This window comes from Carettochelys insculpta, chromosome 1 (genome assembly GCF_033958435.1).
Source record: "Carettochelys insculpta isolate YL-2023 chromosome 1, ASM3395843v1, whole genome shotgun sequence".
In the NCBI taxonomy this organism is placed as follows: domain Eukaryota; kingdom Metazoa; phylum Chordata; order Testudines; family Carettochelyidae; genus Carettochelys; species Carettochelys insculpta.
The window spans coordinates 28,104,074-28,128,616 of NC_134137.1; the positions used below are offsets into that span (position 1 = coordinate 28,104,074).

General features: G+C 40.0%; 1 protein-coding gene across 5 annotated transcripts in view; it reads right to left on the reverse strand.

Annotated features, from left to right (window-relative positions):
* GRM5 (glutamate metabotropic receptor 5) overlaps positions 1 to 24,543 on the reverse strand; it is a 381,523-nt gene that overhangs the window by 17,356 nt on the left and 339,624 nt on the right. For all 5 annotated transcript variants that reach the window (XM_074981437.1, XM_074981432.1, XM_074981451.1 and 2 more), the window contains exon 7: positions 15,419 to 16,358. In XM_074981437.1, coding sequence (XP_074837538.1) covers positions 15,419 to 16,358 — 940 coding nt within the window. The remainder of the gene's footprint in view (positions 1 to 15,418; positions 16,359 to 24,543) is intronic.

Here is a 24,543-nt window from a genome sequence, read left to right on the forward strand (position 1 = left end):
TCCTGACCCTCAGGAATTAGCAGTTGGACTATGCTCTGAAGCATGAAGGTTTCTATCCCTTCTAATTTTAAAAATTTCTATAATGACTTAAGATATTCTTGGCCCCCTGCTACAAATATTTAAAATATTTGTGAATTTTGCTAAGATAATGACCTCATTAATATCTTGCTGCAATAAGTTAAATGGGTAATGACAGGTTATGTAAAATAAGATCTCCTTTTACTAGTTTTAGATTTGAAACCTCCACATTTCTTTGGCTCTTTCTTTATAATGTGCTATGAGACAGGATAAATAGAAGATCTGGGACTACTTTCTCTGTAATATTAATTAGTTTCTTCATATACTCTTTAAAAAGAAAAAGCAGTCAAGTAGCACTTTAAAGACTAGCAAAATAGACTAACAAAATAGTTGCTAGTCTTTAAAGTGCTGCTTGACTGCTTTTTGTTTTGATAGTGCATAGACTAGCACGGCTCCCTCTCTGTTACTATTCTTTAAAAAGAGTAGAACCAATTTCTGTTCATAACAGAGTGTCTCCTCATCTCAAAATCCTTCTCATTATCAGTCTCTGAACTCCATGGCTTGAGTAAGGGTTAATGGGACTGAAGAATTTAGTTCACTGCTCATGCACCACAAAGCAAGGATAATTTGCTGGTGTAGGAGACTAGATAACTGATATAAATCTCTCATCTCTTGAATTTTAAATGGTGGCTGCACTACCATACAAGTATTTTAGTGTTATTATTTATTGAATGCCAACAGTGTGCTTGGCTCTGATTAATCACAGAGAAAAACAGCATCTCTGATCAACATTTTTCCTTCACAAAGCAAAAGTAATATCCTCAGAAAACTGCAGCCTGGATAGCTGGAAAAGGTGACATTTCACTGAGAACAATGACAAAAATGGAGTCAAATCTGGCCATTATTTTTAGGAGTGGGCAAAATTATTAAAAATATGCTGCTTTCACAAATGACCTTGTAATAGCTCATTCCTAGAACTGAACCCAAACCAATACTTTCTGAAATGCCTGCAATGTTTGATTAATATGTGTTTGAATTTTAAAAGTAAAATTTCACCCACCACTTTATTTCATGATAGGGTGAAGTGTAAGATACTGAAATGCTATAAGAACATTGGGTCTCATGAGAGTGCCCAGTACATTTTGCTGACTACCAAGATCTGAACATTTTGAACAAGCTTCTGAACTAGTCCCTAGCACTGCACTCAAGTAAGCCACAGATTTCTGTGCCCAAATGCATTCTTAAAACTACAATACCCACGTGAGGAAGTGAGGAAACAGACTGATAGAGCCAGATGTGTACCCAGAAGCCAACCAGGAAAATAACAGAACACCACTGGCTGTCACCTACAGCCCCCAGCTGAAACCTGTCCAGCACATTGTGAGTGATCTACAACCCATCCTGGACAATGATCCCTCACTCTCACAGTCCTTGGGAGGTAGGTCAGTCCTCACCTACAGACAGCCCACCAACCTAAAGCACTTTCTCACCACATCATACACCACGCCACACTACACCACACCACTATAACACTAACTCAGGAACAAATCCCTGCAACAAAACTCAGTGCCAACTCTGCCCACATATCTACACCAGTGACATCATCACAGGACCTAACCACATCAACCACACCATCAGGGGCTCATTCACCTGCACATCTACTAATGAAATATATTCCATCATGTGCCGGCAATGCCCCTCTGCTATATACATTGGCCAAACTGGGCAGTTTCTACATAAAAGAATAAATGGACACACATCAGATATCAGGAATGATAATATACAAAAGCCTGTAGGAGAACAGTTCACTCTCACTGGACACTCAATAGCAGATTTAAAAGTAGCCATCCTGCAACAAAAACACTTCAAAAACAGATTCCAAAGAGAAACTGCAGAGCTCCAATTCATTTGCAAATTTGACTCCATCAATCAAGGACAGAACAGAGACTGGGAGTGCCTGGCCAACTACAAAAGCAGTTTCTCCTCTTGAGTGGCACTCCCTTCATTTCATGTGCCTGTATATTTATACCTGCCTCTGCAATGTCCACTCTGATGCATCTCACAAAGTGTTTCTTTACCCATGAAAACTTATGCTCCAATAAATCTGTTAGTCTCTAAGGTGCCACAGGACGTCCTGTTGTTTTTGCAAATATACCCTAACATGGCTACCCTTCTGAACCAAATGCTTGTGGAGTGTCCAGACTGAATCTGATAACTGCGGTGCTGAATTTAAGCTAATTGGCAATCAGCTAAATCACATTGAAACAGAGTCACAAACTCTAGTCTAGACAAATGCTTAAGTAATCTTAGTATGCACTGGAAGGCATTCTAGTCATGGGGGAAATGATGTGACCTTTGAACTACAATACATTCTGGTTGTGAACTCTTCAGAGTAAACTCCTCTCTTGTTTTCTTTTATGACTACTTTAGTGTTGTGAATAAGGTACAGGACTACAAGAGGGCAGCATTAATATGATGATTGCTCCCTGGCCCACTGACCAAGTTCCTTCATGCTTCCAACTGACTCCTGTTGCATGGCAAACTCACTGGGATTTTTCAGTAGAGCCAGGGCTAGGGACAATCATTGGCCATGTGCCTCCAGCTTTCTGGTATATATACAGAAAGCTAGGCAAAATTTACCCTTTAGAATCATAGCTAATACGGCCTAAAAAGACTGCTTGGGTCCTTCAGTTCTGATTCAACAAAGTACGCTTGAATGCCATTAACTTCAATGAAACTTAAGTTATTAGACAGGTGCTTTTGCTAAACTTGGCTGTCAGCTTGCTCTCTGCACATATTCAGGATTAATGATTACCTCATTTTGGTTTTCTGTGCATAGGGAACATATTTCTATTTGAATTCTAAGCATGTTAAATCCCTAATCTCCCAGGCTGTGCCTACACTAGAGGATTTTGTTGACAAAACTGGTGTTTTATAGACAAAACCTGGGGAGCGTCCAGATTCCCAAGGCATTCTGTTGACAGGAAATTGACAGACTGCAGTACTTTTGTCAACAGTTTTATCCTGCTCCCCACAAGGCATCATGTCTCTGTCGGCCGAGATCTGTCAATAGAAAGCCAGTCTGGACATTCTGGGGGTTTCTAGGACACTGGGCAGCCCTTTCTGCTGTGCTTCCAGTTGAGCATTTTGTTGAGAGAATGCCTGGGCAGTCTGGCTGCTCTCTCTCAACAGAGTTGATTGCTCTTTTGATCTGCTTGGCAGTTTGGCCACGAACTGCCCACAGAACTTTTGTCCGAAGAGATCTTCCAACAAAAATGTCTGTGGACCAAACCACTGCAATCTAGACATAGCCCCAGTGTCATCTAAGAAAGAGCCAAAGTAGTCTATAATGTCAATAATCCATGGATTTAAAGTCCGTAATAAGGCAGTGATGGAATGCTGTCATTTTGCTGCCAGAGTTGCTTTTAATGGGGCTTTTACATCTGTTTGTGCTTGGAGTTTACATTGACACTTGAGTAAAAGCAAGCCTTCCACCTTCCCCGTCAGTGATAAATTTTAACAGCATCAGCTTAGACACAAACAATAGTTTTCAGTACTATCTGGCCCTGGCATTAGGAAATGATGAAGATTCTACATTTCACAGCAACAGGATAAGCTCAACCCTTTAGGCGAGATAACAGAAAGAAACATTTTGTGCATGGAGAGTTCCGCATAGTTTTAAACTGATAAAGGTGGGGCTTTGGAGAATATTTAATATATTGATTTGAACTGCTACGCTGAGTTACAGAATACACTAGTGTCCATGAAATTCAGTAGGGCAATGATTTGCCTACTCTGCTCGTATGACTCCATACTGTATTATCATGTAGTGTCTGACATAAAAGGGTCTCATGCCATCAAACTGCAATCATTTTGGGGCATGATTTCAACAAACAGAATTATTTTAAAGTCAAATTTACAATTTTTTTCATGTAAGATATAAGCTGTTTTACCAAACTGGGAGGGATGCAACTACTTTGAAGGATGGGGCCATCATTCAAAATGATCTGGACAAACTGGAGAAATGCTCTGAAGTAAATAGGATGAAGTTTAATAAGGACAAATGCAAAGTGTTCCACTTAGGAAGGAACAATCAGTTTCACATGCACAGAATGGGAAGCAACAGTCTACTAAGCAGTACTGCAGAAAGCTATCTAGGGGTCATAGGAAACCACAAGCTAAGTCAACAGATAAACACTGTTGCAAAAAAAGCAAACTTATTTCCAGGATGCATTAATAGGAGTGTTGTGAGCAAGACACAAGAAGTCATTCTTCCCCTCTACTCTGCACTGAGTAGACCTCAACTGGAGTATTGTGTCCAATTTTGGGCACAGCATTTCAAGAAAGATGTGGAGAAATTTGAGAAGGTCCATAGAAGAAGAGTAAGAAAAAATGATTAAATGTCTGGAGGCCATGAGGTTTGAGGGAGAACTGAAAAAAATTGGGCTTGTTTAATTTAGGAAGGAGAAGACTGGGAGGGGGCATGGTAGCAGTTTACAGGTACCTAAAGAGTGTTACAAGGAGGAGGAAGAAAAATCGTTCTCCTTGGCCTCTGAAGATAGGACAAGAAACAATGAGCTTAAACGGCAGCAAGGGAGGTTTAGTTTGGACATTAGAAAAAAAATCCTAACTTTCAAGATGGTTAAACATTGCACTAAACTGCCTTGTGAGATTGTGGAATCTCCATCACTGGAAATATTTAAAAGCAGGTTAGATGGACATCTATCAGAGATGATCTAGATGGTTCTATGTCCTGCTGTGAGGGCAGGGGACTGGATTTGATGACCTTTTGAAGTTCTTTCCAGTTGTAATGTTCTATGATTCTACAGTCATATATAATTAGGCAATCGTGTCATTGCAACTGGTGAATTAAAACTGCAGTGATCTACAAAGGCACTCAACATTGCACAGGTAGTTGGACAGAACAGACTATTGGTGAAAACTGACCAGTGCTTGCATTTATTCTTCCCTGAGGCAGTGGTTCTCAACCAGGCATCCTGGGTCTCCTGAAGGGCCACAAGCAGGTTTAGGAGGTAGCCAAGAAGGGACAATATTTGACTTGCTAGACCTAGGGAAGAAGCTGAAGCCCCACTGCATGGTGCTGAAGTCTGCGGCCCCATGCTCCACCACCTACGGCTGAAGTCATAGCCTGGGCAGTGTAGCTTCTCAGTGCCCCTGCACCATCAGATCCAGGCAACTGCCCTCCTGGCTATACCTTAACACTTGCCCTATCTTTCATATCCAGAAAAACAGTTGTGGCAGAGATGGGCTGTGGAACATTTATAGCATGTGGTGGGGTGGGGTGGGGGAATGACTCCTAAAAAGAAAGGTTGCTTTAGAGGTGCTATCAAAAAGATAGATCTTTTGACATCCTACTCGCAAAATGCCTGCAATAGTAAAACCTTTCTATCTTGCACACACTAATCTATGCACTGGTCCATGACTGATTTTAGAGGACAGTCATTTTAATAACAATCACTAGAGAGTATGCTAAATTAGTTTGGAGAAGTTCAGGTTCCTCAGGGAATAACTACCTATTGCTATCAACTTGCTTCTACTGCCAGTGCTCCTGCACAAGTGTCATCTTACATGATCACCTGTAGCTCAATAGAATTTCTGGGATCGGTGCAAGGATAGAAAATTAGATAAACAGAGGACGCAGAATTTTTGAAAAGAATAATACTTCAGGAGGCCACCTGGTTTCCTCTATTCCTTTTTAAGTACAGAAAGTCAAGACTTTCTTTGACCTTCTATGTAGGGAATTGAGGGGTATGTAAATGAATTTGTACAACTAAGTTTCAATGCACAGTTATAGGGATAGAATCTTAATAACAAAAATAATTTCAGAAACTGAGCTTACTTTAGATAGCTAAACAATTTATATCCATCAATTATGTTTTCATTAAATTTTCAGTTGAGAAAAAAATCCGCAAACAAGTCTAGCATTGCACACAAATTAAAATTCATTTTAATTAGAGCAGTCAAGATCAATGCACTATATAGATGGAGTGCTTTAGCAGCAATTCATCAAAAATCATTCACACCTAATACCCTTCAGAAAGTTTCACAAAGTATTTCTCAAATATTTTACAATCCTTGGAGTTTAATTAATCACTTTATCAAACTAGTCCAGAAAGACACTGGAGTAAATTATCTATACAGAACTCAATTACTCAAAACATTCAGCAACTTTCAGATTTCAATTTCTCTGCCATACCAATGTAGGACAGCTCCAAATTATCAGTTTGGAAAATGAGAAATTAGCAAGTACAATCGAACCAATCAAAGAGATGGCTGTTTTCTTTCAGAAGTCATAGCCTTTTCCTTTTTCTTTCAAAACAGTTCTCTGGTCTCTGAACACTGACAGCTCTATTGAAGTTCATTGAACTAAAATGTTTACACCACCTATAGACTTAGGTCCCATACTTTTTTGGAATGCTGTAGTTCAAAAGCTAGGTTCTGTAATAACATGCGTAATATGCATTTGCACAATTTAAGTTTCTCCTCCAATTGTGTTTGCACAATGTAAACTTCTTTTCCAGTAAAAATTATACTTAAGCATTTCTCATATCCTCCTCTCTATCTTCAAGTATTTCTGTTGATACTTGGCTGTTATCCATGAGGTTCTTCACTTCAGCAGTTAACACTTACTTCACAAATGTTGTCTATGGAATATCAAATAATTTCTTGGTCAAGGGATGGGATGTTTATATGTCCCCTCTTAAAGGCTGGTTTCTCCTGAGTCACACAGCTTCAAGGATAGATCCTACAGAACTGTTTTTGATTCTGACCTCTGATCATTAGTAGAAAAAAGGCAGATTATGAAAGATGACTAAAATTACCTATGTGATCATACAATTAATCAGAGGTGATATTTGCACCTAACAGATGTTCTAGTGTCCATGGTTAAAATGAAACCTGAATTTCACAAAGCCACTCATCCTGTGATGGAAGGGGAGATGAAGATAAGTTCAGCCAGTAGAAACTGCACATACCCTCTCAGAGATAAACTACTTCTCCTGAGCAGAAATGTGTGTCTGTCAAAGGATTTATTTTGGGTGCTAATCACATCAGTAGGCATTACAATTACTACTCAGGCCAGCAGCAACAAGAATGCTAATGATATTGAACATTCTTAATGTTTCAGGGGCGTATAATAAGTGACAGAGACATAAAGAACCTTTAATTGTTAACGATGGTTAAAAATGTTTGAAGATAAATGTTTTGGAAAGTGATATACAGGTCGAACCTCTCTAATCTGAAACTCTCTCATTTGGCAAACTCCATAATCCAGCATGATTTTAGTTAGCCAGATGACCACTTATCATGGGTGTGGCCAAGTTTTCAATGGTCCCATAAAGTTTGTTTACAGCCACCAGTCCTGGCTCTCAGTGTTCTGTGCTGCTGTTTAGCTATAACTTACCCCTAAATGTCTTCTAAAAACCCAATTAGTAGAGGAAGTGTTGGTAATGTCCTAGAAAATATTGACCTCCTGTCATCTGTCAAATTCATTCACCTGGCATCAGTCAGGTACTGAGGGTGCCAGACAAGAGTGGTTCAACCTGTATTATTATTTTTAATTAGTTATAGTAACTACTATATCTTATGCACCTCACTAGCGTTTTCCTCTAAAATTCTCATTATATTCATCCTAAAAGTCAGGAAGCCTTTATTTGAATATGAGTAGTCACAATAATTCTTTTCAGCATTTTGTAATGTTTACCTTGTGTATACAATCACCTTTCAAACATGTTCTCTTTCTAAATGAGTGCAGCACACTACCATTCTGGTGTGTGTACACACGATAAACGGTGACCCAAAACAGGGACAGATCATTACAAGTGGCTCTACAGCCATACTTTTAACTGATCTCAGTTTGGTTGAACTATGTCTCTTAGTAGCTTCGTGTTTGGCCTAGAACACCAGTATGAGTAAAACTACAACAATGTGTAAGAACTGCAAACAACCTACAAAATTGCAAAGCCTGTTATTTCTATGCACAAAACGTGTTCTAAGGTCTTCTCTATATTTATCTATTCAGCTTGCCCACTGATACACCTAACTCATCAGTTCCTTCAGTCCAGCATAATATTTTGATAGCTAGTTTCTCAGCCTTTTGTTTGTATGGATGTGATCTTCATTTTTAAAGATCTTGATTCTGTTATGCCCTACATAAAACAGTGGTAGGAAAAAATTGGGAAAGAATTACACAGTTCTCTTTCCATCATTTCATATGTTTTGAAAAACTCATCCACACATCAGATTAATCAAGACAGGAAATCTGTCTTTCCAAATTTGCTTTGATACTAATATTTGCCCTTGGTTCTGACAGAATAAAGTGTTGCCAACTCTCAGAACAAACTTCTTACTCAGTGGGGATGTGGGAAACAAGCGTCTGCTATCAAACAACAAGGCCCAGTTTTCAGCAAGGATCAGTTATTTTCTTCTCCTGCTGCACTACTCTGGCCTCTGTTCTTCCCAGCAGGTTGGCTGAACAGACACCAGTCAGGTAAAAGTCCTTTTAGCTTCCTTCAGATTTTCATTGTGACAAGACTCAGAATTTGGATCTTTCTCTGGCTCATAGCTGGTAATGCATTTCTGGTGAATACACATATAGACAGCATCTGACCCAACAGCCTGAAGTCCATGTCTCAGAGTCTGTCTGTTGGTTCATGGACTTGCTCTCCATCCATTCAAAATCTGCTTCCTATATTAAGGAATACAATATCACTTATAGTAAACTCTATCCTACAGCAGGTTGGTATAATGTCAGGATTCAATGACAAATACTTGACTAACTTTAACTGGCTGGTTTCCCAGTTGGCTGGAAACGCAGGCATTTTCTGCTGTATTCTAAATAACACTTTATAGCAACAATTCACTCTTATATGGAGATACACCTATCAATCCTGTCTCATAGAACTGGAAGGGACCTTCACAGCTCATTGAGCCCAGTCCCATGCACTCACAGCAAGACCTATCACATCCCTGAGGGCTTTTTTTTTTTTAATCTTTTTAACCCAGATTCCTAAACAGGGTCCTCAAGGACTGTGCTCACAACCCTGGGTTTAACAGGCCAGGGCTCAAACCACTGAGCTACCCCACCCGATTCAAAGAGTTACTTTGTCTAAGCAATTGTTGAAAAGAGGAATGATTTCTTAATTTTGGTACACAGGCTTTGCTGAGGGTACTGAAGCAAAGGCACATGTATTTAAAGAGTCTCTAGTCATAATGCTGTGAATCTCCCAAGTGATATATAAATGGCTAAACAGACTCATTAATAATACTCTCAAAATACTGCACAATTCAGCTGAATCAGTAGAATCTCTCTAATTCACACCAATTACTGGGAATTCCCAAATTTTACAAATTCACAAATAGTGGACAAGTATAACAAAAGATCAAGAAAAACAGGACAAATATACTTTATTGGTTTATTTGAGAGCTGCAGATTAATTTTAATCTTTTAAGAAAAGTTGCATAAGGAATGAGCTAATAAAAGTAGGCATTTTAAAATTAGAAGGTGCGGATAACTTGTATCCAAGAACTATGAAAGAGCTGGCCAAGAGCTTATCCAACTACTAATATTTATTTTCAAAAAGCTGTGGAACACTTGGAAGTTCCAGATAATGGTAAGAAAGGTAATGTTGTGCCAAGATTTACAAAGAGCAAATAGGATGACCAAAATAATTATAGATCTGTCACCCTGAAATTGACTACAAAAAATATATGATGAGATCCGGTGGCTTGAAGATGAAGCTAGACAAATTCAGATGAGAAATAAGGTGCACGTTTTTAACAGTGGAAATAATTATCCATTAGAACAACTTTCTAAAGGCTATGGTTGAGTCTCCGTCACTGGCAATTTTTAAATCAAGATTTGATGGTTTTGTGAATGATATGTTCCAGTTCAAAGAGGGAATAATTTGGGAAAGTCCTACTATCTTTGTTATGCAAGAGATTATACTGGATTAAACCAGTGATGCCCTTTGGCCTACAAATCTAAGCAATGCACTAGTAAAGTGATAGTAATACGAAGTCAATGTACTCACTACTACTATACATTGCTATCAAAATTCAAACCAAAGAGTATTTGCATGCAGTCTATGTACCTCTACATATGGAAAATAAAACTAATTGTAAAAACAAAAAAGCAGTCAAATAGCACTTTAAAGACTAACAAAACAATTTATTAGGTGAGCTTTCCTGGGACAGACCCACTTCTTCAGACCATAGCCATACCGGAACAGACTCAATATTTTTTGTTTTGATAGTATATAGACTAGCATGGCTTTATCTTTGTTACTAAAACTAATTGTAGTTCTTTTCAGTTCACAGCCTCTATCTTGCTCTTCACATCTGTATGGCTACGTCTACACGTGAAGCCAACATCGAAATAGGCTATTTCGATGAATAACGTCTACACGTCCTCCAGGGCTGGCAACGTCGATGTTCAACTTCGACATTGCGCGGCACCACATCGAAATAGGCGCTGCGAGGGTACGTCTACACGCCAAAGTAGCACACATCGAAATAAGGGTGCCAGGCATAGCTGCAGACAAGGTCACAGGGCAGACTCAACAGCAAGCCGCTCCCTTAAAGGGCCCCTTCCAGACACAGTTGCACTAAACAACACAAGATACACAGAGCCGACAACTGGTTGCAGACCCTGTGCCTGCAGCATGGATCCCCAGTGGCCGCAGCAGCAGCCAGAAGCCCTGGGCTAAGGGCTGCTGCCCACGGTGACCATAGAGCCCCGCAGGGGCTGGAGAGAGAGCATCTCTCAACCCCCCAGCTGATGGCTGCCATGGAGGACCCAGCAATTTCGAAGTTGCGGGACGCGGATCGTCTACACGGTCCCTACTTCGACGTTCAACGTCGAAGTAGGGAGCTATTCCGATCCCCTCATGAGGTTAGCGACTTCGATGTCTCGCCGCCTAACGTCGAAGTTAACTTCGAAATAGTGCCCGACGCGTGTAGCCGCGACGGGCGCTATTTCGAAGTTAGTGCCGCTACTTCGAAGTAGCGTGCACGTGTAGACACAGCTTATGGGTGCTAAAGAGCTGAATACATGGGCAGTTGACCATCTACATAGCAAGCTGCTACTGACTGAATACTATCTGTTATCCTATGTACATGCTCTTGCTATGTAACTATCACTACAACTAGTTTTAAAGTATGTTTTATGCTTTTTTAAAACATGAACCCCCCCACTTTCCATAAAAATCAATATCACCATGAATAAGCAAGAAATCTAGGTTGATGGGTTGGTGGATTGCTTGGTTTGTGGCTTTGCTATTCATTTGATGGTCTCAATTGTCCTTGGTTTTTGTGACTGCTGATGGGAGCTCCAACCAGGTAGATTGTTTTATCATCACAGAAAGTATGGCCAGTAAGGATCATAACAGCTGCCTAAAAAGGTTGCAGAAATCATCAGATGTTTACCCTTGTCTTCCACCATCTTTTAAAAAGAGGATCTGAATGTGAAGAGATTTATGGGGGTGAGGCAACTGGGAAGGACCATTTGAGACCTGTCCAGCTCTGGGAACATATAGAGATAAAAGCCAACCTTAAAAAGGAAAAGTAACAAGTAAGTGGTGGACCATGCTTGAGCTGTGGAGGAGGCCCTGGAAGGATGTGCATATATCACAATATCTGTGATTACATACATTCAGGATAAAACACCACAAAATACACTTAATTAATTTCTTGGAGAGCTGCAAATTAATTTCATTCCTTTAAGAAATGCTCTGTGTATAAAGCATAAGGGAATGTGTTCCATGTGCTTTTTAAGGGATGGGGCAATACTGACAAAAATGTATTGTTGGAAAAAAATTCTACGAGCCTCAGATCAGAGAAGTTAGCTATAACAGGATGATGGGAATGTCATTTCCAAACTCTCTCCAGACGCAGAGCCATTCTAGACCTATTGCTTTGGGTCTCTGCCAGGAACGATGCAAGTGCAGATTTTGTGGAAACACTGTGAGGTTTCACCCAGACTGGGACATGGAAGTTCATGAAAAATTAAGAGAAGACATTTCACCCAAACATTTCATGATCTTAAAAAGGTTGGGTTGATATTTTGTTCTAAAAATTGCTAAGGCTTTGGAAGTGAATGTGATGTTCTTTTCTTTTTTCCCTCAACAAATGTGTCCATCTTTTGGCCCCTAGATACCTTGATGATTAAATACACAAGAAATCCAGAAATAAGAGGAGATGACAGATAAGTAGACTGTATGGCTTTGGTTTTGGCAGTGATGATTTTATGTAACACTGTGGCTTTACTTCAATTAATGCTGTGCACTGATTTCATATATGAGCTTTTCTTTTAATTGAGGTGGGGGGATTTATTTAGGTAGATCCCACAAACTCAGAAGAGCTCCCTTTACATTCTCAGTGTGAATTTCATTTTATTGGGTAATGAATCTTTTTGTAAGTAGCACTCTGAACATATTTCAGCATCTGAATGCTCATTTCAGCACAGATCCAGGGTATTTCCGAGTTTTTAAATTGAAGAGCTCCCAATGCAAAAAGTAATTTAGGATTCCAACAGATGTACTACTTTATTTAGGCAAGAGCAGTCTCTTTATCTGTCATTTTGCAGCTGATGTGAAAGCTTTGAATGGAGCCCTGGCATTATCTGTTTGACAATAATTTGATGGAACACTACATTGTGGTATAAATTAGTGTCAAGAAGCAACATGTTAATGATAGGGACCCTTCCATGCACTGGTGACTTAAATAGCATGTTTCTTTAAAAGCTCAACAATGACTCACTCCCCTTTTTAAATAAAACCTCTCTGTGCTATTTAAATATGTCATGTAGTTCTGGTGCGTATTTTCTTTGATTGCAAGCACTTTAGTGTTGACTTGAATAGATTTCCAAATAAACTGTTGAACATAATACTGATTTATTCTCTGAAATATTTTACTTTATGCACCATGTTATTATTGAGAAATATTTGATCATTACATAAAGTGGTGTTCATAAGGAATAGGGAGCAGAATTAGAACTGAGAAAGCTTTTTCCATTCCACCTTAGAGATGACATCAGACCTGGCTAGAATAAGGAACGGACTATTTAATTTACCCTGTGCATTTAATAGTGCAATTTAAAATGGAAACCCAACAAATGTAAAAAGACCAGACACAGAGAAAGCTTCCGATGGATTCATGGTCTCTATTGGCCCTTGCAGTTCATGGTCAGGTCCTTAGTTACTGTAAATTGGCATAGCTGTGATGAGCTCAGAGTCTGGCTTCAGACATCTTAGAAGTCATTTCTCTGTGTTCCTCACAAACAAACAGGGAAATATTTTTCCCACAAATTCAGATTAAATGGATTTTTCCTTACTTTACACCCTACTGTAAATCAGCTTAATTTAGTTCTGCTTTCAAACTTGCATGTCAATCTGATAGTTTGGGGCCATATTTTTCCCACATATATATACATTGCATTCTAACTACCATATAGAGTTATCACTATCAGCAAAATAGTAACAATAAAGAAGAAGAAATTATGGTTTACTATGCTGTTAAAGAATTCCGTGGTCAAGGTATTTGTGTCATGACTGTTAAATAAAAAACACTTATTTAAGGTCAGTATGCCAAAAACTTTCCTATCTGTATCTCCCCAGAAATGAAGAGCATCCACCAAATCAAACCAGCTGCTCTACTCCTTACTCCTTAGGAAAAAAGTGGGAGAGTACATAGGTCTTACAGCTGTACCTGAAGATGAACACACATGGAGTCTTATGATCCAAAGCAAAAAGAATATTATGCAGTAGAGACTCGTGAAGAAAAATGCTTCTAACCCCCTTAAGACAAACCATGAAAGCTGTTTGCCTTAGCACTTCAGATGACCTCAGCTGTCCAGCTATTGAGTGGACAGAGCCTGTATCTGAAATACCCATGGTTCAGGTCATTTAAGAGTCCACAGATTAAAAATAACATCTTTAATTGCACCTTGAAATGAACTGGAAGCAAGTGCTGATCACAGTATAACCATGTAGTCTGTTCCTTTTGTAACATAAGACTTTGAAGACAGACACAGTCTAAATTAGTGGAAATTTCAGAGTGGTCTTAAACAGCAGTCTTGCAAATTACAACGTAGTAACTGAGCTGACAAAAGCATGGATTCCCATGGTAAAGGATGCACCTCCTTCCATGCAGTACATGCCATAAAATGTACACTTGGGCCTGATTATGCTTTGTGCATCAAGAAGCATATGGAAGCAAACTCCCACTGATTACAATAGCCATTGGGCCTGCATATTCGAAGGCATCCAATTCATCAGCCCTAACATGCATGCCCTGGCTCCCATTTGTTTCCATATGGAATGGATTTTGTTTATCTGTAATTCCAAGGCCATGCTAACATGGCTAATTAATGAAAAGGGGGATTTTCTGCACCTGTACATAGTCAGGTCTTTTTCCACACCACAGCTTTTATCCAGCTGACATCAGCCCCTTTTCAACCAGGCCACAAGGGGTGGGGACCCAAAGAAGTAAGTGAAACTTCTCCACGTTCTGTTTCCAAGGCTAGACTGTATTTCCTCCTACAGATGCTCTTGAACATCTGGTGTTCTCCTACAGTCGTTCTTGTGCCCTGAATATGCATGCTTTTTTGATGACCATTGACAGGTTAATGCTTCATTGGGAAGTAACAAAGTAGTATGTGGTCAACGGCAAGACAAAGTACAGTTGCAAGAGTGTAACCTGTTGACAGCAGGAATTGAGCAGATTGAGAGGACAGAAAAAGAGAATAACATCCATGAAAAAGAAGAGAAGGTAGACGAGGACATAAGAGTAAAGACTGGAAGAGAAAATAAGAAGAAAAATAAAAGATTGGGAGAAAAGGGATTAATAGTTACATGAAATAAATCTTTGGAGGCTCAAGTGTTGCTACTAATGACATAATTTGTACTGATTGCTTCATTTCTAATTCTGCAGCTTTACAGCAGTGCTATTGTCTTATTGTTTTGACTAGATAAAAATACCATCTGTCAGTGGCTATGACAGTCACCTGAGTGAAAGAGATTTTGAGTGAACCCATTCAGAAAAAGGTGATCATTTATATTTCTTGGTGGGGAGGTTCTTACAATCTTTTTTTCCCCTTCCTTGTAAATCATGTGCAGTTGACTGAGCTGGTGCTTTCCACCTAGTAAGTATGCTTACTCATATTTGGTTGGCTGTTCTAAATGGTCTTTGCACATAGACAGCCTTTGACCTGGAACAGACCAACCATGGAAATGTGATAATAGAGGGGTGCATCTTAGGTGAAATATATCCCACTGCAGAGGTGAAGTAAATTAAATTGACTCCTATTTCTCCTTCCACTAGTATTATTCTACACTCGGAAGTCCATAATTGCTCCAAACACTCACATATTAGCAAACTTTACCTCAGAGTTTCACCAGAGGATCCCCTTCTTTTCCACAAGTTGACCAGGCTACTTGAGCGGCTTGCAGCTGAAGATGACTTCCCATCCCCTACGTGCATGCGGACCACGGTCGATGTGGTGAAAGCGCTGCGTACATTCCTTTCTGGCTTAGCGAGGATGATGTACACCTTTGGCACAAACATGCAGCCGAGGGCCACCGTGGCACTCAGGCTTACAGAGAAACACATGGTGATTATCTTGTAGTTGCTTCCAAAATATATGGGCACAAAGGCCAGCCAAATGATGCAGGTGGTATACATTGTAAAGGCAATATACTTTGCTTCATTGAAATTAGCTGGGACATTTCTTGTCTTAAATGCATAAAAGGTACAACTTAAAATTAATAATCCATTGTACCCAAGGGGAGTTACGACACCCAAGTTGGTGGTGTTACAAATCAAGTAGACCTCTCGGATACTTGGATAATCATGCATTATATCTGGGGGCTCCATTATGAAAAGGGCAACAATTATGCCTAGCTGTATACATATTAAAATAAATGCAATAACCAGCTGGGCACAGGCACTCATGAACCTAGGTTTCTTTGTACAGATTTTCTTCTTGCTGCCAGCTAGGATTCTTGCAATGCGATTGGTTTTAGTTACTAGGGCAGAGTAACTCATAGCTGGGGACAGACCGATGCCAATTCTTTGAAGGTAACAATAAATCTGGTGAGGCTTTGCAATGAGACAGAAAGTACACAAGTAACCCAAGCAGATGCCAGCGAGAATAATGTAGCAGAGTTCTCGGCTGGATGACTTGACAACTGGGGTGTCACGGTACATGATGAAGATAGCTGTAACAAATAGGGTGGCCAGTAGACCTAGACAGGCAAAAACAACTGCAGCTATTGGTTCAGGATCACCCCATCTGAGGTACTGGACTGGGATGAGATCACAACCTGTTTTAAAAGAAAAAAAAATCAAATTGAAACACAAACTGTCAGATTTGTACAATTACACTTTCTTCTGCTAATTTTAGTCTTTCCAGAATTTTCCAGAGGCATGTACATGAGAAGTGGTAATCGGCTAACACTAAGATGACATTGCAATGATGGCACACGAGAATTTTTTCATTATCTTAGTGGCATAGATTATCTTATTCTGAGCACATGATGACATCTTTTTATGAACATAAGAACATAAGAACAGCCATACTGGGTCAGACAAAAGGTCCATCCAGCCCAGTATCCTGTCTGCTGACAGTGGCCAATGCCAGGCACCCCAAGGGGAGTGTACCAAACAGGTAACAATCAAGCGATCTCTCTCCTGCCATCCATCTACAGCTTCTGACAAACAGAGGCTAGGGATACCATTTCTTACCCATCCTGGCAAATAGACATGAAACCTCCATGAATTTATGTGGCTCTTTTTTAAACCCTGTTATAGTCATAGCCTTCACAGCCTCCTCTGGCAAGCAGTTCCACAGGTTCACTGTGCATTGTGTGAAGATGAAATTCCTTTTATTTGTTTTAAACCTGCTACCCATAAATTTTCATTGGTGGCCTCTAGTTCTGATATTACTGGAAAAAGTAAATAATTTATCCTTGTTCACTTTCTCCATACTACTCGTAATTTTATATACCTCCACCATATCCCCCTTAGTCTCCTCTTTTCTAAGCTGAAACATCCTAGTATCTTTAATCTGTCTTCATCTGCACCCATTCCAAACCCTTAGTTGCCCTTTTCTGAACCTTTTCTAATGCTTTTACAGATGAGGAGACCACATCTGTACCCAGTATTCAAGATGTGGGCATACTATGGTTTTATATATGGGCAATAAGATGTTCTCTGTCTTATTCTCTATCCCTTTTTTAATGATTCCTAACATCCTGTTTGCTTTTTTGACTGCTACTGCACACTGAGTGGATGTTTTCAGAGAACCATCCACGATGAATCCAAGATCTCTTTCCTGATTAGTTGTAGCAAAATTAGCTCCTATCATACAGTATGTATAGTTGGGGTTATTTTATCCAATCTGCATTACTTTACATTTAATCACATTAAATTTAATTTGCCATTTTATTGTCCAGTCACACAGTTTTGTGAGATTCTTTTGAAGCTCTTCACAGTCTGCTTTGGTCTTAGCTATTTTGAGCAGTTTAGTATCATCTGCAAACTTTGCCACCTCACAATTTAGCCCTTTCTGTACAGCATTTATGAATAAGTTGAATAGGATTGGTCCTAGGACTGACCCTTGGGGAACGCCACTAGTTACCCTTCTCCATTCTGAAAATTTACCATTGATTCTTACTGTCTGATTCCTGCTTTTCATCCGGTTCTGAATCCATGAAAGGATCTTCCCTCTTATCCCATGACAACTTAATTTACATAACAGCCTTTGGTGAGGTACCTTGTGAAAGGCTTTCTGGAAATCCAAGTACACTATATCTACTGGATCCACCTTATCCACTTATTTGTTGACCCCTTCAAAGAACACTAATAGATTAAAACAAAACACAACAGCAGTCATGGAGCACTTTAAAGACCAACAAAATGATATATTAGGTTATACACTTTCATGTGACAGACCCACTTCTTCAGATCTATACAATTTCCAGTCCAGATCCAGATCATACCTAGACATATAATACAGAGGTCCAAAAAATTGCAATACAAACTGACAAATCAAATACATAGACGTAAAGGAAGGGGGGTGGGTGGGGATGTTAAGTGTCTTGCTTAAGATCATTAGGAACATCAAAGGAAGGGAAGCAGTCCTTGTAATTCATGAGATAATTGCTGTCATTTTTCATACCAAGTCTTAATGTGTTGAATTTGAATATGAAACCCAGTTCACAAATCTCCCTATGCAATCTGTTTTTAAAGTCTCTTTGTTGTAGGATGCATATTCTCAGGTGTTTAATAGAATGGCCCATGCCATTGAAATGCTCGGTGACTGGCTTACGTGTATTGAAATTCCTAATGTCTGCTCTGTGTCCACTCATTCTTTGGTGAAGTGTACACCCAGTTTGTCCAATGTACATTGTAGAGAGGCATTGCTGGCACATAATGGCATATATAATGATCAAGGCACATGAGAATGAGCCCTTGATCTTAGAATGAGCATGGTTAGGTCCAGTGATGGTATCCCCAGAGTAAATATGTAGACAAAGTTGGCAACAGGGTTTGCTGAGAGGAAAAATTCCAGGATTAGTATTACTGTGGGGTAGCCTGTGATTGCTAGTGAGAATATTTCTTAGGTTAGGAGGTTGTCTATAGGAGAGAACAGGCCTGTCACCTAGGGACTTCTGGAGTGTAGCACCATGATCTACAATAGGTTGTGGGTTTCTAATAATGTGTTGCAGGGGTTTGAGCTAGGGGTTATAGGTAATGACAAGTGGTGTTCTGTTATTCACCTTTTTGGGCCTATCTTGAAGCAGCTGGTTTCTGGGTATTTGTCTGGCCCTGTCAATCTGTTTTTCTACTTTTCCCAGGGGGTAATTGAGTTTTATGAATGCTTGGTAGAGGTCTTGAAGTTTTCAGTCTCTGTCAGTAGGATCAGAGCAGATGCCATTGTATCTAGAAGACTTGACTATAAACAATGGATTCTGTAGTGTGTGCTGGATGGAAGTTGGAGGCATGTAGGTAAGTGTAGCAGCCAGTGGGCTTCCAATAGAGAGTGATGTCAATATGGCTATCAGTGATTTGTACTGTGGTGTCCAGGAAATGTGTCTCTTGTGGAATAGTTAAGGCTGAGATTGATGGTAGGATACAGGTTGTTAAAATCTCTGCGGAATTCTTCCAGAGTCTCTTTACCATGGGTCCAAATTATAAAGATGTCATCAATGCAGCATAAATAAACGATGGGCAGTAGGGGATGAGTGCTGAGGAATTGTTCTTCTAAGGCAGCCATAAAACGTTAGCATACTGTGGGGCCATGTGGATGTCCATAGGAGTGCTGCTAATCTGGAGGTATAAATTGTCCCCAAATTGGAAATAATTGTGTGTGAGAACAAAGTTACATAGGTCAGACACCAGATTTGCCATGGTAACATCAGGGATAGTATTCCTGATTGCTTGTAGCTTAATAGATTAGTAAGACATGATTTCCCTTCACAGAAACTTTTGCCCAACAAATTATGTTCTCTATGTGTCTGACAATTTTATTCTTTGCTATGGTTTCAACTAGTTTGCCAGGTACCGATGTTAGACTTACTGGTCTGTAATTGCCGGGATCTCCTCTAGAGCCCTTTTTAAATATTGGCAGTACATTAGCTATTTTCCAGTCACTGGGTACAGAAGCTGACTTAAAGGATAGGTTACAAACCACAATTAACAGATCCTCAATTTCACATCCGAATTCTTTCAGAACTCTTGGGCTAATGCAATCTGGTCCCGGTGACTCATTACTGTTAAGTTTATCAATCAGTTCCAAAACCTCCTTTAATGACAGCTCAGTCTTGGACAATTCCTCATATGTCACCTACGAAAGATGGCTCAGGTGTAGGACTCTCCCTAACATCTTCACATCCTCACTTGTGAAGATTGAACCAAAAATGTCTTGTAGAACAAGACAGAGCAGGACATGCAAAAGCACTCAGCACTGACCTATTTCAAGTGAGGTCAGTGGAAGGAGAGACAGGCCAACTGGAGAGATTTTGAGCATCCCACCTACAGTTATGTGATGTATTTTGGCTTTTTATAAAATAATTTATCTGGCATTTTTCACAGTCCTGTTACATGACATTGAATGTGGTTACTCTGTGCAGCTCAGCAATGTACCACATCTACAGCAGTGACAGGCATGTTGTATTCTCTGGACTATATTCTTGCCTCCTCGTGGGGGAACAGAGGTGACAGGGATTTTACTGTCTCCCCCCAGGGACCATGGAAGGACAGAATGCTGCTTCCTCAGCACTGTTACCTCTTTTCCACTAGATGCACCTCTTGCTGGCTGTTGTGTGGATCAGAGTGCACAGCTTGGGGGCAGCTGGCGGGGGCAAAATAACAACCTGTATGCAGTTCAGTGTACCATCTCTTCACCCTCATGAGACTTCTGTCTTCAGAAGACCATGATGCCAATTTGACTCAACAGGTTTAGAAACCAGCTGAGTTAAACCAGCGCACAGGCTGCTTGTGGACACATATTTTGGTCTGGTCCTTATATGGACATTCAGTCAGTAAAACATCAAATTAAGCTTGGCATTATCCACTCTCAATCAAACTAAGGTCATTCTCACTTGCCTATTGCACTAATTTAATAAGACCAGTTCAGAAGTACTATTAATACATTTTCTCATGGAGACAAGGGCTACATTAGTGCTGTCCATGTTGTCAGCCTTGATCTGGCCAGTTTCATCCTCTGCAACATGGAAGTTCTTCTGGAGTGAGAGATTGTTTTCAGGGGAGCAGCCCAACAGAGAGCCCTTGGCAACACAGCTCTGTCAGAGCTTTGGTAATATAGGGCTGACTGGCATTTTAGAGGGGCCTCTGAACAGATGCATTTGCTCTGAGAATCCCAAGGAATGCTATTTATTTTGTGCAAAAGTCCCCAGCCAGTCCCACAAGAGGACTCACAGACCCCTCAAGGGAATATTAGCCAGGGAGGTCAGAAGTTCCTTTCACAAAACTTCTTCTCTCAGTGCCAACTCTCACCATTTGACTAAAAGCCTCACCGAATGTGGCATTTTTCTCAAACCCTCAGTTGCTAGAATCCATTGACTGTGTGGGAATCAGAGCTTTGGCTAAAAAAAGAGAAGTAAGTTTCTAACCCTCATGGTTACAGAGAAAAATCTTTAAAATGTGAAATGAACTAATCTATTAATCTTAAAGACTAATCAGAAGGAGAATGGAAAGAACCCCACTATTTTTTCTTTCTTTAAACAACAGCATGATATTTTTTAAAATGCTGCCATGAAACAACTGGGGGTTCCATGCCAGTCCCAAGCCTGGATAAAGGAGGAGGGTTGGTAAGATGAGTGGTGATGCACTGACCATGAAACATCAGTATGAATGAATATGATGCCAGTAATGATAAAAGTTGCCAGCTTGGATGTCACCTGCATAAACAAAGTCCCTGACACCGATTGAGCGACCGGGGTCGGTTGATAAATTGGATGCTGAAAGAAAATTACAATTAACACAGATGCCATCAATTGGAATGTGGAATGTCCAAACACTGTGGGCAACTGGAAAATTAGAGCTGGTTCAGAAGGAGATGGAGACATACCAATGCAATATACTTGGACTGGTGGAGATGCATGGGATGGCATTGCAAGAGATGTGTGGTTGCAAAGTCATTTAGTCAGGGAATGAAACAAAGCATGAGGCAGGAGTCAGATTCCTTCTTAGCAAAAGAGTTAGAGGAGCATTGTAAGGATACAAACCAGTGAGTGCAAGAACGATGGTATCCAGATTCAGAGCAAAACTGTTCAACATCTCAGTCATTCAGGTGTATGCACTCACATGGGGCAGTACGAAGAAAGAGATTGAGCTATTTTATAAAGACTTGACAAAGATGCAGGAGGAGATACCAAAGATAGTTGTGTTGATTATCAGAGGAGACTAGAACGTGAAGGTCGGAACAGATAACGAAGGTTGGAAGAGAGTCACGGGAAGGTTTGGGTAGGGAGAAAGAAACAAGGCGAGAAACTACTAAAGTTTGCTACAGAGCATGAAATGGTGATCTGCAACACGAGATTCCAGCAAAAGGACTGTAGGAAAAGGACATGGTGATTGAATACCGGGAAGTCCGAGAACATGATAGATATGATTTTGATAATAGGAAGAAGGGTAACATCAGCACAGCAGTGTTGAACTTTCCAAGGTATGGATATAGACTCAGACCACAGTCTAGTGATCGCAAACATCAAGATGAAACTCAAGAGGAAGTGTAAGATATAATTTAAGAAAAGAAGAGATGTGGTGAGGCTAGGCAAGGAAGAAATAGGGAATGCATACAGAACAGCACTCGAAGAGAAGATTAGGAATGCTGCAACAGAGAAAGACCTAGTTAAGAGATTCAAAGTGATAGCCATGGCGATAGAAGATGCAAATGAGCAGACTGTTCCAGAAGAAGAGAAGATCAATAGGAAGTCGATTATGCAGGAAACACTGACGTTGGTCCGTGAGAAGAGAGCACTGAAGATTAGAAGGAATGTTTCTGAGAGGGTGGAACTGCTACATAAGGCGAAATGCAATGAGGTGAGGAAAACAGCCATAAAGGAGAATGAGAAATGAAGAGAGGGGCAGTATGAAGATATACAGAGGAATTACAGTGAATGCAAGACCAAGGAGGTGTATAAAACAATTAGGAATATTAATAGGAAGTGGCAACCGAAGCATATGGCGATCAAAGATGAGAACAAAGAGGTGCTCATGAACAAGGAAAAAATTGTGCAGCAGTGGATGAGGTATTGCACTGATCTATACAAAATGCAGTTGGACCTGAGTGTCTCAGAGAGGCAGAGAAGAATTGAAAGTGATATTTCTGGTGAGCATCAAGAGCAAGACCGATATTTCGAAGAAGGAAGTAGAGAGAGCAGTGAAACAACTACAGAACAAGAGCCCTGGAAATGATAAGATCATGGGAGAGATGATTAAATATGGTGGAGAAAGTAAAGATTCAGGAAATAAACCAACTTTATAATATATCATGGAAAGAAGGGTAGGCACCTAAGGAATGGACAAGATCTGTGCTAGTGACAATATACAAGAAAGAAAGTACATTGGAGTGCAAGAACTACAGAACAGTTGCCCCATCATCTATGAAAGTTGCTGATGATGATACTGACAGAGAGACTAAGATCACAGACAGAAGAATATCTAACAGACGAGCAAGCGGGGTTCAGGAAAGATAGAAGTACCATACAGCAGATATTGGCACTAAGACTGATAGTGGAGAAAGGTCAATGAAAGAAGAACATCTACACTTGCTTTGTCAATTTTCAGAAGGTATTTGACAGTATAGATCAGAAAGTGACATGGGTGGTGTTGGAATAATAAGGGTTGGATAGGAGACTGATATGATTGTTGAAGGATATCAATGACAATGAGGAGGCAGCAGTGAGAACATCTGGAGAGCTGGGAAGTTAGTTTAGAGCCAGTAGAGATGTGAGACAAGGATATCCGATATGGCCAAGTATCTTCATCATGTGTCTAGAGAGAGCGATGGACAAGATCAAGGAAGAAGTAGAAGGCATATCTATGCACAGGATAAGAATTAACGACTTGAGGTTCATGGATGATGTGACTATCATTGAGGAAGATGAGGAGAAGCTAGTGAAAACAGTGCAGATGCTAAATGAGGAAGGGAAGCAGTACAGACTGATTAGGACCATGGATAAACAAAAATAATGGTATTTGCAGATAAGGAAATAGGAAGGAAGGTCAGTGTAGATGGGATTGAACTAGAGAATGTAGAGAAGGGAGTTAGATACTTGCAGGAAAAAAATGTGGAGTTCTGCAGACCAGAATTTTTATAATGTTAAGAAGGAACTTTTGTCAGTGATTAAATCTATTGTCCATTTTCACCATTATCTGTAGGGGAGAAAATTTGTGTTTATATCAGCTTGTGAATCTTTACAATGGCTCTTTACATTCTGAGACTCCTAAGGGGGCATTTAGCCAAACAGCTGCAGAAACTGTGGACCTGATCCAAAGCCCACTGACATAAATAAGAGTCTTTCCACTGATGTCAATTTAATGGGCTTTAGTATCCAAATACCCTTGTTGAATGACATGCAAAATGGAGTACATGACTATTTGTAGTTACTTCTGTTCAAATGACATTTTCCATAAGCCTACAGCATTAACTCTGTAGAGATTCTAACTCAGTTCTGCCTACAAAATGTATATGTGCCATGTTTCAGTTCAGAGGCTGGGAATTGTTAATGTTTAGGAAAGTGAACCCTAGATATTATGTAATCGTCTGCTGTGATAATGAGACACTTCTTCCTCTTTTGTGTTGAGTAATATTACGTACACTAGCAATGTAATACTGGGTCAGATCCCCAGCAGGACAAATTGGTGTTGCACCAGTGAAATCGATGGAATTATACCAGTTTACACCAGTCACAGATTTTGCCTACTATTTTGAATTTTTCAAGACACTGGTGGCTCCAATATAAAAATCACATTTTCCAG